Consider the following 14006-nt stretch of genomic DNA (forward strand, 5'->3'; position numbering starts at 1 on the left):
TTTTTCTAGTTCAGAGTGAAAATATTATCTTACTTCCCGATGAGAAATTAGTAATATTCTGGAAGAGATATTAACGTTTGATGGGAATTCACTGACGTTCAAAATTTATAACTGTTCCTGGTCAATGTAGTATATTTTCCGGTTGATAAGGGTTAGCAAAATCACAGTTTATAGCTCACACGGTTATAACAGTTTCATAGTAGACCTGTCTCTTCTCTGTTCTTTTTTTTGCGCAATGCCGTGCTGTTTTTATAGGTGAGACACACTTTCTAGAACCTTTTAATAATACTGGATACGAAAATGTATAATATTGTTGATTCTTGTTCACGAATGTTCTACAATCTTGGATAATTGGCGGGAGTTTCGCCATACGTAACTAAGACGGTAAGCTAAACACGCCCTCAAATATAAACTTATTCGAAACAAACGTTGACATTAAAATAAATATATATAACAAATTCGTTATATGGAACACATATCTGATACTACAAGTCATACACACATTTCTAAATACAAATTCAATCAAAACAATGTTCATATTAAAAATAAATACATAACAATCAATTTGTTACAAGGAGGGGAAAAAAAAGAAGCATCCATGGATAAGGCTTAACTCTTTCATGCCTGTTAGTTAAACTTTGAATTTTAATTTGTAACATTAGTGTAACTTAAACATTTTATTTACAAACACAGATACTTGAAAACTTAAAACTAATGAATGTTTTTTTTATTAAACCCTGTTTAGCAATGTAAACAACTTTTAAAAATAAAAATTTAGACAAGTTGGTTCATCCTCTTCCATTAGCTACTTAGACTAATTGCAAGTTTATTAATAATATTCTACTGTGTTCATGTGACCTTATTTATTCTAACTAAAAAAAAAAGTAATGTTAAGACTAACTCTTATTCAGCATTTAGACTGACATTATAATCTTACATAATAAAGAAAAATAATTTCTTTTTAATATTTCATTCCAGTGAAACTTGTATAGAAAACCTGTAGGGCAGTAGTTTATTTTAATAAACATTATTTTATGATTATTACTTATTATGTTTACTTTATTTCAAAATATCATCCAAAAGTAGCCTGCTGGACCAATATTTTGGAATAAAGTAAACAAAATATGTAATATCATAAAATAATAATGAAAAATATATTTTATATTAATCTTACCTCTATAATTATGTGTATAGTTACTTAATTTTCATCTAACACTGCTTAAACCTGAGTGTTTTGAGATCTAAAATGCCAATAATACCAACTAGCATACACAAAGCGTGCTTTCCGAGGAGTATACATAGTCTACCAAAAAGCAGAGATCCTCCAGAATATAAATCAACTGTTTCCATACATCATATGCACATAACACCAATGTATAGATAAAGGTATAGCTCCATAATGGCTACAAAATACAAACAGCCATGCTGAAAATGAGAGGATCCTGGGAATAAACCTTGTATACATAAAACTGTATAGCTGGACAATGGGAGGACAGTCAAACTCAGATAGAAATTGCCAAATTACTTGCTGTTCAAAGTGAAAAAAGGTGATAGTAAAGTCAATCACATTGGAAGACAAAAGTTTCTACATATCTTTGGTGCTAAAAACCAACAGAGTGGAATTTTTGTACTGTGAAGTGTACAAAATGACCCAAGTCAAATAGCTGCTACTGTTGCTGTGTGTATGTTAGAAACGTTTCCATTAGCAGTTTTGCACGTTTTTAACATTACATAAGAAAACTGTGTGTACAGATTGGTATAGTTATTTAGTGTGATAGAATATATGACTACAAAAAGTGTACGTTTAGAGATCTAGAAAAGATACAACCAAATCATACTTCTTCCTTCTGGGGTTTTCCAGTTTCAAACAATTAATATATTTTTTACATTTTTGTATCTGGAAACACATTTAGACATGTACAGTCTATCAAGTATGTATTTAATGGTCTTTCTGATAATTAAATAGTATCCAAACTAGAGATAAAGGTAATAACTAAATGACACAAAACTAGTTTTATTTAGTGAAAGAAACCAACTGAGTAAAATACTTAAAGTCAACTAAGAAGCTTAGCCTAACATTTAAAACCTTATACCCGATAGTCTTGAATCAACAAAATTGTTAACTACACCATTCACAAAATGTTGAGTTTTTCACTGGGAAATAACTGTAGTTGACTCGACTCAACTATCCAAGACACTAAAGCTTAAGTTTTTATTTTATAGGATAAACAAGCTCTGGCTGACCAGAAGAAGGCCAAGTTCAATCAGGCAGAAGGTGATCATTTAACTCTTTTAGCAGTATACAACTCGTGGAAAAATAACAAATTTTCCAATGCGTGGTGTTATGAAAACTTCGTACAGATCAGAACTTTGAAACGTGCACAAGATGTAAGAAAACAGCTGCTGGGAATTATGGATAGGTATGTTAATGTGTGGTTAACATGATTAGCTGAGTTACAGCAACATTCTTAAATATCTTTTGGCTTATGTTATATTTTTGTTTTTAATGTCTCTCGGGACATCAAGAGATTTGTTCCAGTTGCAGTAATAATCTTTTAACAATTTTTTTTCTTGAATGGTCATTCCATTTATTTCCCACTTCCATTTTATATCTGTACTTAATTACATGTAGCGATATTGGATTATTGTTTTAAATCATTAAACCTCTCACACCTGGCTAGGTCTTTAGTGGAACTTTGAGCAGGGAAAGGAGTAAATTCACTTCTATAATAATCTTGAAATTCAGTAAGTTTGGATAAGGAATATAAATCTCTTCCAGAGAGTACACTTATAAAGTTCAGCTCTGTTAAATGATTTAAATGTTTATGCTTTTTTCTAATATTAAAATACTCTTATTCACTCCAGACACAAGCTGGATGTGCTTTCCTGTGGTAAAAACACAGCTCGAGTTCAGAAGGCTATTTGCAGTGGATTTTTTCGAAGTACTGCAAAGAAGGATCCTCAAGAAGGCTATAGGACCCTGGTGGATGGTCAAGTGGTTTACATCCATCCATCTAGTGCCCTCTTCAACCGACAGCCTGAATGGTAAGTTATAGTAATAGGTGGATTACATTCCTGTGAATCCCTTCTTCAAGGGAGGAGGGATCAATAATAATACTGTAAACTTTGGTATTAATTTTTATTTCATTATGCAGCCTATTTTACCTTGTGGGCAATTCCTGTGGTACTTTTGAAATATTTTGATTTATAAAGAAAGGATTCCTCCACCCCACTCATTTATAAAAATACTATTGTCATGTCCTGTTCCATTTGTGTGACTTCTTTGATCAAGAGTATAAAAAAGAACACTTTTTATTCAATTTATCTATCCAAGCACAGTTTTTGATTAAGAATGTTTATGTTCTTTAAATAAATGTTCATTTTTTGTTACTTATAATGTTCCCCATAAATTTTGTGGTTTATAGTTGTACGTCTGACGTATATAGAAATGGTAATATCAGTTTTATTACTTTCCACATGTATTTGTGATAGCTTGTATGTGGTTTATAGTTGTACATCTGATGTATATAGAAATGGTAATATCAGTTTTATTACTTTACACATGTATTTGTGATAGCTTATATGAAATAATTCAAACTTTGATAGAGTAGGAGTGAGCTTGTGTAGACAAATACTATTACCACTGTGTTTTTTCTCTGTAAGTAAATGTTTGATATTTTTGAATTTTGACGAGTCACAGCAATAGCTGAATTATATCTTTTTATGTTATAGTCTAGTAGTAATTGATTTTATTATTATTTCAATCAGGATTTATGTACTACTAAATACTTTGTTTTGTGATTAATTATTGTCATACGTTTGTTTTTCAGGGTGGTATACCATGAACTTGTCCAGACAACCAAAGAATACATGAGAGAAGTGACCACAATTGACCCTAAGTGGCTAGTGGAGTTTGCTCCAGCATTTTTCAAGTTTGCCGATCCAACTAAACTGAGCAAGCACAAGAAGCAGCTTCGATTAGAACCACTCTACAACAAGTACGAAGAACCCAATGCTTGGAGAATTTCAAGAGTGAGGAGGAGAAGAAACTAATTTGTCTACTGTAAAAGTATTGTATTCTTGAGTACCTGTCAAACTGCAGTGGAGTAATTATTAACAAAACCTATAAAGCTTGTGAGTTATGAAAACTTCACACTTAAACAAAATAAAACTTCAATCGTATTATAGATTATAGTGATCAGATTTGAAATGAAAACTTTGAATTGGTAAGTAATACTAACTTGCTGGGGTGCACAGATAAATGTCTTTATTGCCTAACAGTAAAGTATGGTATGTAAAACATTCAAGATTGTATATAAAGATGTATATAGTTATCTTGTAAATAAATATTTTTACTCACCAACTATAATACTGATTGTAATTTAATAAAAGGAACACAAAATCTGAAAATTATTTAAATGGTAAATACTTTTATCATACTAAACATGCATTGAAATATTTTTCTTTTCAAAGCAGGACTTTTAATTTCCAGTGTTTGAAATAGGCTAAAAGCTAAAATGCACTTGTGTATTATATATAACCTAGAAAATATGCAAGAAACCTTAACTATATGTTATTTTAGTTTCTTCTAGAGCAGTTAAGTTTCATTATAATTCTCAGACCAGTATAGCATTAAATTATGGACATGTTTTGTGTTAACCCTACAAATTACACATGGAGCCCCCAGGGGGTCCATATAGATCCCATAAAACACATTTTACACACTATGCATGCCCTTGCTGACAGGGTCACTTATACATAATACAAAAACTAATTTCACTAAGTGAAACCATTCGTTTTAATGTATTTTGCATAAAAATGAATAGTTCCACCCAATTTATTTGGTCAGTTCTTTATATTGAGTGTTGGAACAATAAAATTTCTCAGTACAATGTGATATAAAGTTGTACTACTTCAAAATCAGTATTTTTATAAAATATACATGTTGGGATTGTATAGTTCAAGATATGCATACACACAGAGTTAAGAATGAGTACACTGTGTTCTTGTATTGAAAGCAATATAGTATGTTATGATCTACATCATTCCAAGTGATAATACTGTAAATTATTAAACTTACTTAATGATAAAATACCTAATACACTGTGGAAATTCACATTGTCACCTTTTCATTATGATGAGCTACACAAGCCATCATTATTGTTTTGGGCACTGTTTTTGATAAGATGTAGTGATTTTCTAGATAGTTCTTATAGATGTTGTAATTATCCACTTGTAGATTACTTTCAAATATACCCAAAGGATTATATATACATACACACAATTGTTACCCATTTTTGGTTAACCACTGACTCAAAAATATTAAACTCCAAGTAACTAAGCCACAAAATGTTAATGTTGCTCCCAACAATATTCCTCTTAACTTCCAGTGTCCATAGGACTGGTTGAGCTGACTGACCACTTGATGTACTTGTTTGTGTGTCTGATTTATATCTCCAGAGTTGTCAATCACAAAATCTGCCATCTGGCACTTCTCTTGAAGAGAGAGTTGTGCTGAAATACGGTTTTCAGCTTCATTTCGGGTAAAGTTGTTTCGCATCATCAGCCTCTCAAGTTGCTGATTTTCATCACTAAAAATAATTAAACAACTATCCTTGACAAATAATTTGATACAAAAACTAATATTCTCTGCTGGCACTATTTATTTGTGAGTGTGTACAAAAACCTACCAAAAACACAGGAAAGAATATAACTTGATAGACTTCTGTTATAGTTGATAATAATAGTGTAAATAAGATTCTTCAAAGGTTTAAGGTACAGCTACCAACAGTTCATTTATAAAATTAGCTAACTGAAACTTGATATTAATACTTATATTCTTAATTATTGTTCTAAAATTGATATAAAGTAGTTTTTGCCAGCTTCAGAAAAAGAGCACACACTTAAACAAGCCAAGCAAAATTAAGCAGAAACTAAATCAAAGTAGTATTGATGATAAAACTTAGTTGAATGGACAGCAACTGCCTGTTACACAAACACAAATGTAAAGGACAAACAACTTCTTCCTTGTAGAGGTGTGTATGTATAGACACACACACACAGGTCAATAAAAAATTGCAGTTCTATTGTATATTTTTTTTTGTATCTGCACAGACAACAGTTCAACACAAATGTTTCCACTTACCAAGTTACAACAATAACTTTGCTCACATATTTCACCATCTTCCCACTTTCAAACAAAAGGGGTAAATCCAAGATAACATATTGATGTCCTAATTCAACATAAAAAAAGGCAGTTTTTGAAAAAACTTTACTTCCAGAAACATTTCAAAATCACAGAAAATAAGTTGCTCAAATTACATGCAAAAGTATCATGATTTTATACAATGCTTGATTTTTCCTCAAATTGCCTTTGTTCAGATGATTAAAAAATTAAAGTACATTTAGAAATACATTCTAAAAAGACATATGAATTAAGTATAGTGAAGTAGAATACAAGTGATTTGCATTGAGAATTTACTATTAAAGTTACAGGTCTCTCTGATTCTAGTAGCTTATTAAGCTGAAATTTCCAAGAATCTTCAACTAACATGTTGTTTTTCCGTTAAGGTTTTCACATACCATTAAATTTTCTATCATTAAGTAGCTACATCACAGAAAGACATGTCTAAAATGTACTCTCAAGTCGATGTTTTCTGTTTCTCGGGTATTAGAAGTTGAAAATGTCAAGACTCTGCCATAATGTTTATGATGAAACAAATTTTCTACATTTTATCTCAGAAAGATTTTTCTTTAATATCCATGTTGGTTTTAGACTTGCAAAACAAAAAATGTAACCATACTGAAAATAAAGAAATTCAATGTTTTAATCTCACACACAAAAAAAAAGTCTTAAAAATTCTAGTTAGATTATGAACTATAACAATATCGTAATGTATTCTGTCATTGGGCCAATTGAGATCCAGGCCAATGTGAGAGTAATAAATTTTTATTTCTTCCTTAACATTTGCTTCAGGCTACTTTCACTTGGTTTTAGGCCTAAAAATTCTGAGACCAATGGTAAGGAAGCCTAATTCACAATTAAACCAGAATTTCCTCAATTATAATTCAGTTAACTGAATTAGAGGAACTTCTTGATTATTACATCATAACCACAATAGTAGCTCCCTCTAGCAAATTATAACATTGAAAATATGCTTACAACAACAATAATAATAATACACAACTGCAATGCAAGAAACTAATGCTTTACATTACTTGATAGAAAATTATTTGCCAATTATTATCTACATTTCAATAAGGTGAGTCGTGTCAAATTAATTTACTAAAAGTTGTATGTCATGGTATGATTGTTGCAATTTATTTTCATTTATCTATAAAAAAAACACACACACAGAAGGGTGTCTGTGAAAATAGCTAGAATCTGAAGCTAGTATTTGGGTCTGTTGTACATTTTGTTAAAAGCCAAATAATTATATATAGTAATTACAAATGCTTTTATACTGTTTTAACAATATATGCTTCAAAAAATAAAATCAACTTATATATATATAAGACAATTCCTAATACGAATGAATAATTTAGGTAATTAAAGTGAAAGTGTCCATGTTGTCTCTGAATTGTACAGTTATTTGGGTATGTGATGTGCATTATATTTATCTAGTCACAGAAACTATAGTATTTAGAAATGCATGAAATTTGTAAAAAAAAAAAGGTCCTTACTAAAAAATTTTGAGAAGCAAATCTAACAAAGGAGGCTTAACTGTAAAATACAAACAAATTCTAACTTGTATAAAAAACATGTAATTTATAAAAATTAAAAAGGAGACAAAGGTAATTCAATTAAATCTTCCAATCAAACAGTAACTAGAGCTCGACAATTAACTGGATTACCTACGAGCACCGATTACATACGTGTTATGTAAAATAATTAATTAATCAAAATTATGATTAAATTGATTAATGTAAAAATAATCAACTGATTGAAATCAGTGTTTGCAATAGTTCCAACTATCCAAGTAATCAAAATATTTCTATTAAGATTTATTATTATTTTCAATTAATTCAAGGCTGTTTGGCTTAATTGATTAGTGTTGTGACTCAAAAATAATCAGCTAATCAAAATTAGTGATCATGATTGTTACTATTTTTGATCACAAAATACTAACTGAAAGTAAATAAATCAATCCTTTTTCAACTATTTTGAATGTCTTCTTTTTTTTAATATAATTCATAAATGTTACTAAACCTTATAAACTTTTTTGAAATTTCTCAATCATTTATTTTCATTAAGACACCATTTTAGAGTCTGAAACCATTTTATATTTGTTTCTGGTCTGTGCTTGAATAAAGCTTGTAAGAAGTAACATTGGATTTTCATACTACACCTTTGCTGTTACACATATATATATATATATATATAAATCATATTTTTAAGACTGCTTTCCTGATATGTGGAAATAGTTGTTCCTACAAGATAAATTACACACAAATTATAATTAAGAAAATACTGAATGATGTCCTGGTTACATGAAAAATTGTTAAAATGCTTCAAAGTACTTCATAAAGACACTACTTAAAACAAGTATGCACATTTCCAGAAGAAATACGTTTAACATTCACTTTACTAGAGATTAATTAATATAGAGAAAAACAAGTGTTAATAGTGTTCCCTCTAAGCTGCACAGCTGCACAACAGCCAATCAAGTGCCGTGCACATCCTCAGTTGTGGTGAGGAGTCTCAATACATTGACGGCCTTAATGATCCTGGCAGTCAATAAGCCTAAAGCCCAAATAACCAACTGGTAGCATTGCAAAATGGTCTAATGATCCAATGAGGCTGATGGTCTATAAATACCCCCCCCCCAAAAACAACAACAACAAAAAACTGGTAGTGCACATCTGCACATTGCCTTCATACTGGTGCACATGAAATAATTCATTCTGCACATGGATTGAAAAAATTGGAACATTGGGTATTAACCCAAAAACATACTAGTATACAGAGTATCGATGGGGTTATACCCTTCCACTCATCAAAACAACAATAAAAGCATAAAAGTCAAACTAAATGTATCTCATCACATGCATGTAAAAATCTAACAGACAACACACCATATCAACAGGCAGAATATTCCATGAATTTGTAACCAACAAAATAATTATTATGAAGAACAAACAGAATCAAGGTTTCTAGATCTTAAAATTATTACTTTCTAGTATTTAAATTTACATTTCTAACATTTTTCATTCTACCACTCAAACCTTCTCTCCTCATAAGTAGTTTATCTAAGTTCTAACAAATTGAAACAAGTCTGAATCAAATTACTTCTAACTCTCCTATGCTCCACACGAAGCAAGTTCATATTATTACCTACATCACCAAAGGTGGACAGAGGTTATGTTTTCACTGCTGTGTATGTGTGTTTGTCAGCAATTAGGACAAAAGTTGATATACATTTGGACTATGACCCAACTTAAAAATGATTAGTTTTTGGAGGATCAAAGGTCAGACAAGTCCAAATAATCCCTATATGTTAACATGGGGACTGATTTTTCACACTTATTTTTGCTCAATAACTTAGTCAAAAATGATTGCATTTTGATGAAACTTGGTGAACATATGTATAATATTCCTCATTGTCTTGCTAAAAATGGTTCATGTCTGTTGATAACAACAGACCTACAGACACATTTTCATATTTTTTGAGAGCCGAATATGATCAATGCTGTATGGCAGAGGTATGTGCTCTACTGAATGCCCCTCTAGGTATTGTTTTAATGGCTTATTTTTGCACTCTTTTTGGAAAACTGATGTCTTTCCTGTAATAAGGAAATCAAAACTGTTCACAAAGTTTTACATTTTTCCAGTGTCTTTCTCTTAAATTCAATAAAGGAACCACACCACTACAAGTTCTTTTCCCCCGTAGTTGAACCTTTACCTGAAATCTTCAAGCTTTTTGAAATAGTTACATCAGAATCTTTCACTTTACTTACAATTCTAGTAATCCTTTTATACAAGTCCTTTTCACATTATCATAATCCAAGTGTATTACTTTGCATTTTTCAACATTGAAACTTATTTCCCACTAAGACTGTCGAATTTCTTCTCAATAAGTGATTCAACACAACAGTATCATCCCTTACTATAATCTTGGTACCATTTGTGAATTTAGAAATATTATTTTTGCACACAGAATAAACAATGAAGGTGCCAAGAAAAGACCCATAAGGTACCCCAAACTTCCACTTTCTCAATCAGAAGAAATACTCATTCATCATCTAACATCCATTGTTTCCGATAACCAAGTGATATTATACCCACTTGGTACGTTTTGTATCAATTCAAGAGAATGTTATGTGCACAGCCACATGTTTTGAGACATCTGAGATGGATAAAAGAATTAATTATACATATCATTACCTATATGTAGAGTTGCTTCTTCTCAAAAGTAGATGAGAGTATAAAAACAACTGCAGCTATACAAACATCTTTCACCTTACAATTCTAGCAATCCTTTCATAGAAGTACTTTTAATATTTCCAATTACTGGATAGTTAGAATATTCAAAATTGGTAATAATTGGAAATATTAGTTGTTTATTTTTATTACATTAATCAATTTAATTGTAGTTTTGATTAACTGATAGTTTTGTGTGACACTACTTAATGAAACTGATGCTAATAGGTAATTGACCAATTTAATTAAGTTAATTTCCCAGCTCTAACTCAGCTTCCTCTAATATATGTTTTGAAAAATTGGAACACATTTAGAAATTTTAAACAAAAAGGGTTAAGTGACATCACAAACTTAGACATTTATCTTTTTCAGCTAACTAATCACTTTTTTTAAAAGAAAATATCTAGTATATACTAAGCATAGCAGACTTTTTTTTATAGTATACTAATTTTGATATATACATGAAAACACTGTAAATATATTTCTTCAATGAAATTGCTATACACGTAAACAAATGTATAGTCTTTCACCTTCACATTTTTCCACAATAAAGATAGTAAAATGAACTGTTGCAAATTGTAATTTTATGAACTGCAATAAAAATATTAATTCAGTTATTAAACAAACACTTGACTTATTCACTTGGTTTAAAAACAAACTATTTCTACATAATATTATATGACCTACTGACATTAGACAAAAATATTTCTCTAATCAAGATGATACATACCAGAAATCAGCATTTTCAAACACTTCCAGAAAATTTCCTTGTAAATCTGTGGATGTGTGATGCTGTTTAATTTACGGCGTTTATCCGGTTCTGAAAATACCACTTCTCCGAGTAACGGCCTATTTAATTCTCCATTGGGTAGCAGTATTTCCTCTCCAAATTCTGCTTTAATTTTCTTCCATGCTGGTTTCCCAGGTTCAACCACTAAACATATATTTTAATAAATATGTCTGTATACACACACATAAAATATGAATACAAACAAAAAGAACTTTTGTATACTTACAGATAGGTATTAAGTATCAATAATCTACTCTGGTATGTATGATATCACAGCTTCCTTCAACACAACTGAAGTGTGCATTAATAAATACTAACAAGTAAAATGGTAAACAAAAAACTTTACTGCTTAGTTTATTATAAATATTTTCAAAAGCAGAGTAGAATCATGTAGGATTAAGAATTAAATAAAATCAATAAACCTTCTAAAGATAAGTCTTTAATATTTTAAATTTAAAACTGAAAAGTTAACATGAAAAATAAGAATACCTTTCAATTCTTATAAAGCTGAATGGTGTGTGTATATATATAACCATGTTTACATACACTTGTTAAACTTTAGATTAAATATCAACTCAGTACACTGTAGTGACTATGATAAGCTTTACTGGATTGTTCTGATATGAACCTTTTAAAAGGCTTAAAGGTTATTGTAAAGCTTCAATGTTATTTGATTAAAATTTTATTGAACTTTATCACTAGTAAAACAGTCAATACAGAGAGTTTAACCCTTCTAACTTGGTAGGGAATTAATCTAAAATCACATGGTAATTAGAAGTTCTATATTTGAGCCCAAATCAAGTCTTAAATTCAATCAGAATAATCCAAAATGTAGTTCCCATTACCAGTAGAGACCAGAATAATCATTCAAGCTTTTAAAAACCCTGGTATTGAATGTTATTTTACACACACTTGATTCTAATCATGAGCAGAGGGACTGTGATGCCTGAACACTAAAAATACACCCCTGCAAGTACAATGATTTGGCAACTTATTGTAAAAACTTGTGCCAAAGAAAGACAATTAGGATCAAGTATTTTATTGCCCAATAAAAAAAAGAATCTTTAGATAATACTGTTTTTTAGCAATGTGACTTCTTTTTAGATATTGACTGAAATGCTGTTAACATGATTCAAAAATGTTTTAAAAATTCTCAGTTTCTCTATTCTTTTCCCCAACTTCTTGAATATACCCTACTTATGCATGGCCCTCAGAACATTTGCTGTTTCAATATCTATAAAATTTGGAAATAAACCCTGTCTCCAGGCAAATCACTTCCCAGTATGGTCTGTTACACTGAAAATATCCACAGCAATGTTAGTGGAAAATTTTCAGACTGAGACATTGATGACAATTTGTTTTAACGTTTTTGGAACATTATAGTTTATACCCGGTAAGAATTTTCAAATACACATGCAAGCTTTCCAAGATTAACAGAATCTTCTGAATATGTTTATATATACCAGAAGAGCTGCTAAAGTTCTAAAATAATAAGAATTACAATGCCCCCACCCAAAACAACAACATAATATTTCAGTATAAAACGAAAATGGTATTTGATTCTTAAGCAGTTTTAGAAAAAATAACGTGCACAATAACACAGTAGCATTATTTTAAGTTAACATTTTTCATTTTTTTGCAAATGTTGTTGAAAGCTACACATCCAAATTTAGTGCTCAAATACACATCAGCTTTCATATACTAATTACTATGATTCTTGAATAATCTACGTTTACAAATAACACTAACAGTGTCGAAGTCTGGAGAATAAATGCAGTCTAGCTGTAAATTAAAATAAAATTAAACATTAAATTTTCATACTTGAGTTAGTGATTACTTTTTTATTAACATTATGTCTAGACATATTATCAATACCATAAATTCTACCAATTTCAATAAGCTGATTGTAAGATGACAATGCGTTTTTACCTTCTCTTGCAATCACATCAGCATCGATAATGACAATGCCAAGGTCTCTAAGCTTGTTTGCCACGGTTGATTTTCCTGTGGCAATACCACCCGTCAAACCAATCAGAAGCATCTTAAAAACTGTAACTTAAGTAAGATTCAACTGTGAAATAGGTTTCAAATAGATGCAAGTCGATCACTAAGTGACAATAAAATATGCATCAAAGTAATAAAGTAGTCCAGTGATTTTTTTTTGTTACCTTATGATGTAACTAATAAAATTAAAAGAAATGTACGAAATACTTCATACGCTACAATTTACATACATCTTACCACCACAACAACAGCAAGAATGAATTTCGCGATTTATTTTATCCCTCTTTTGGCAATGTCTAAAACTAAAGGAAATTGATGTTATTAAACATTTAAAATTAATATTTAAAATGCACTTTCTTGACAGTTGGATTCGTTCGTACATTTAAGAAACATTGTTCAATCACAATAATAATAATAACATAAATGTCATTATTTAAGGATGAAATAAGGCCTAGCAGTTAACGTGCTAGATTGCGAATCAGAAGGATAATGACTCAAGCTGTGATATGCAGCTGAACTTATTCCTACTGTTACGTCTTTGGTCCTTTGTTAATTTCCCGTATAATTTCTTTCGGATGAAACTTTAGCGATAGAAGTCCTTTCTTAAATAAAACTAGTTTATTCTTTCTCAATACAACTTTGCAATACACTTAATTTCCACAGTCACTTTAACTTGAACATACGCTATAATTCATAACGATTCACGCACTTTACTTACGGTCACTACCGCGCTTGACTCAATTGTCCGTCTCTATCTCTGCCCGTTTGCAATTATCCATCCCGTCACTTCTT

General features: G+C 30.4%; 2 protein-coding genes across 2 annotated transcripts in view; one reads left to right on the top strand and one right to left on the bottom strand.

Moving 5' to 3' along the window:
- Nucleotides 1-4312, top strand: part of LOC106463023 (ATP-dependent RNA helicase DHX8-like) — a 49262-nt gene extending 44950 nt beyond the window's left edge. Inside the window, exons 24-26 of the mRNA XM_013922992.2 lie at nt 2224-2420; nt 2866-3045; nt 3831-4312. Coding sequence (XP_013778446.1) covers nt 2224-2420; nt 2866-3045; nt 3831-4053 — 600 coding nt within the window. The 3' untranslated portion in view covers nt 4054-4312. The remainder of the gene's footprint in view (nt 1-2223; nt 2421-2865; nt 3046-3830) is intronic.
- On the bottom strand, nt 4251-13470 carry LOC106463026 (dephospho-CoA kinase-like). The gene is made up of 4 exons (XM_013922996.2): nt 13140-13470; nt 11151-11354; nt 6146-6233; nt 4251-5591 (listed from the first exon to the last, which is right to left on the bottom strand). The coding sequence occupies exons 1-4, from the start codon at nt 13249-13251 to the stop codon at nt 5288-5290; spliced, it is 708 nt and encodes a 235-aa protein (XP_013778450.1). The 5' UTR covers nt 13252-13470; the 3' UTR covers nt 4251-5287.
- Nucleotides 13471-14006: the final 536 nt, after the last annotated feature.

The sequence above is a fragment of the Limulus polyphemus genome, unplaced genomic scaffold, assembly GCF_000517525.1.
Source record: "Limulus polyphemus unplaced genomic scaffold, Limulus_polyphemus-2.1.2 Scaffold1304, whole genome shotgun sequence".
Lineage (NCBI taxonomy): Eukaryota > Metazoa > Arthropoda > Merostomata > Xiphosura > Limulidae > Limulus > Limulus polyphemus.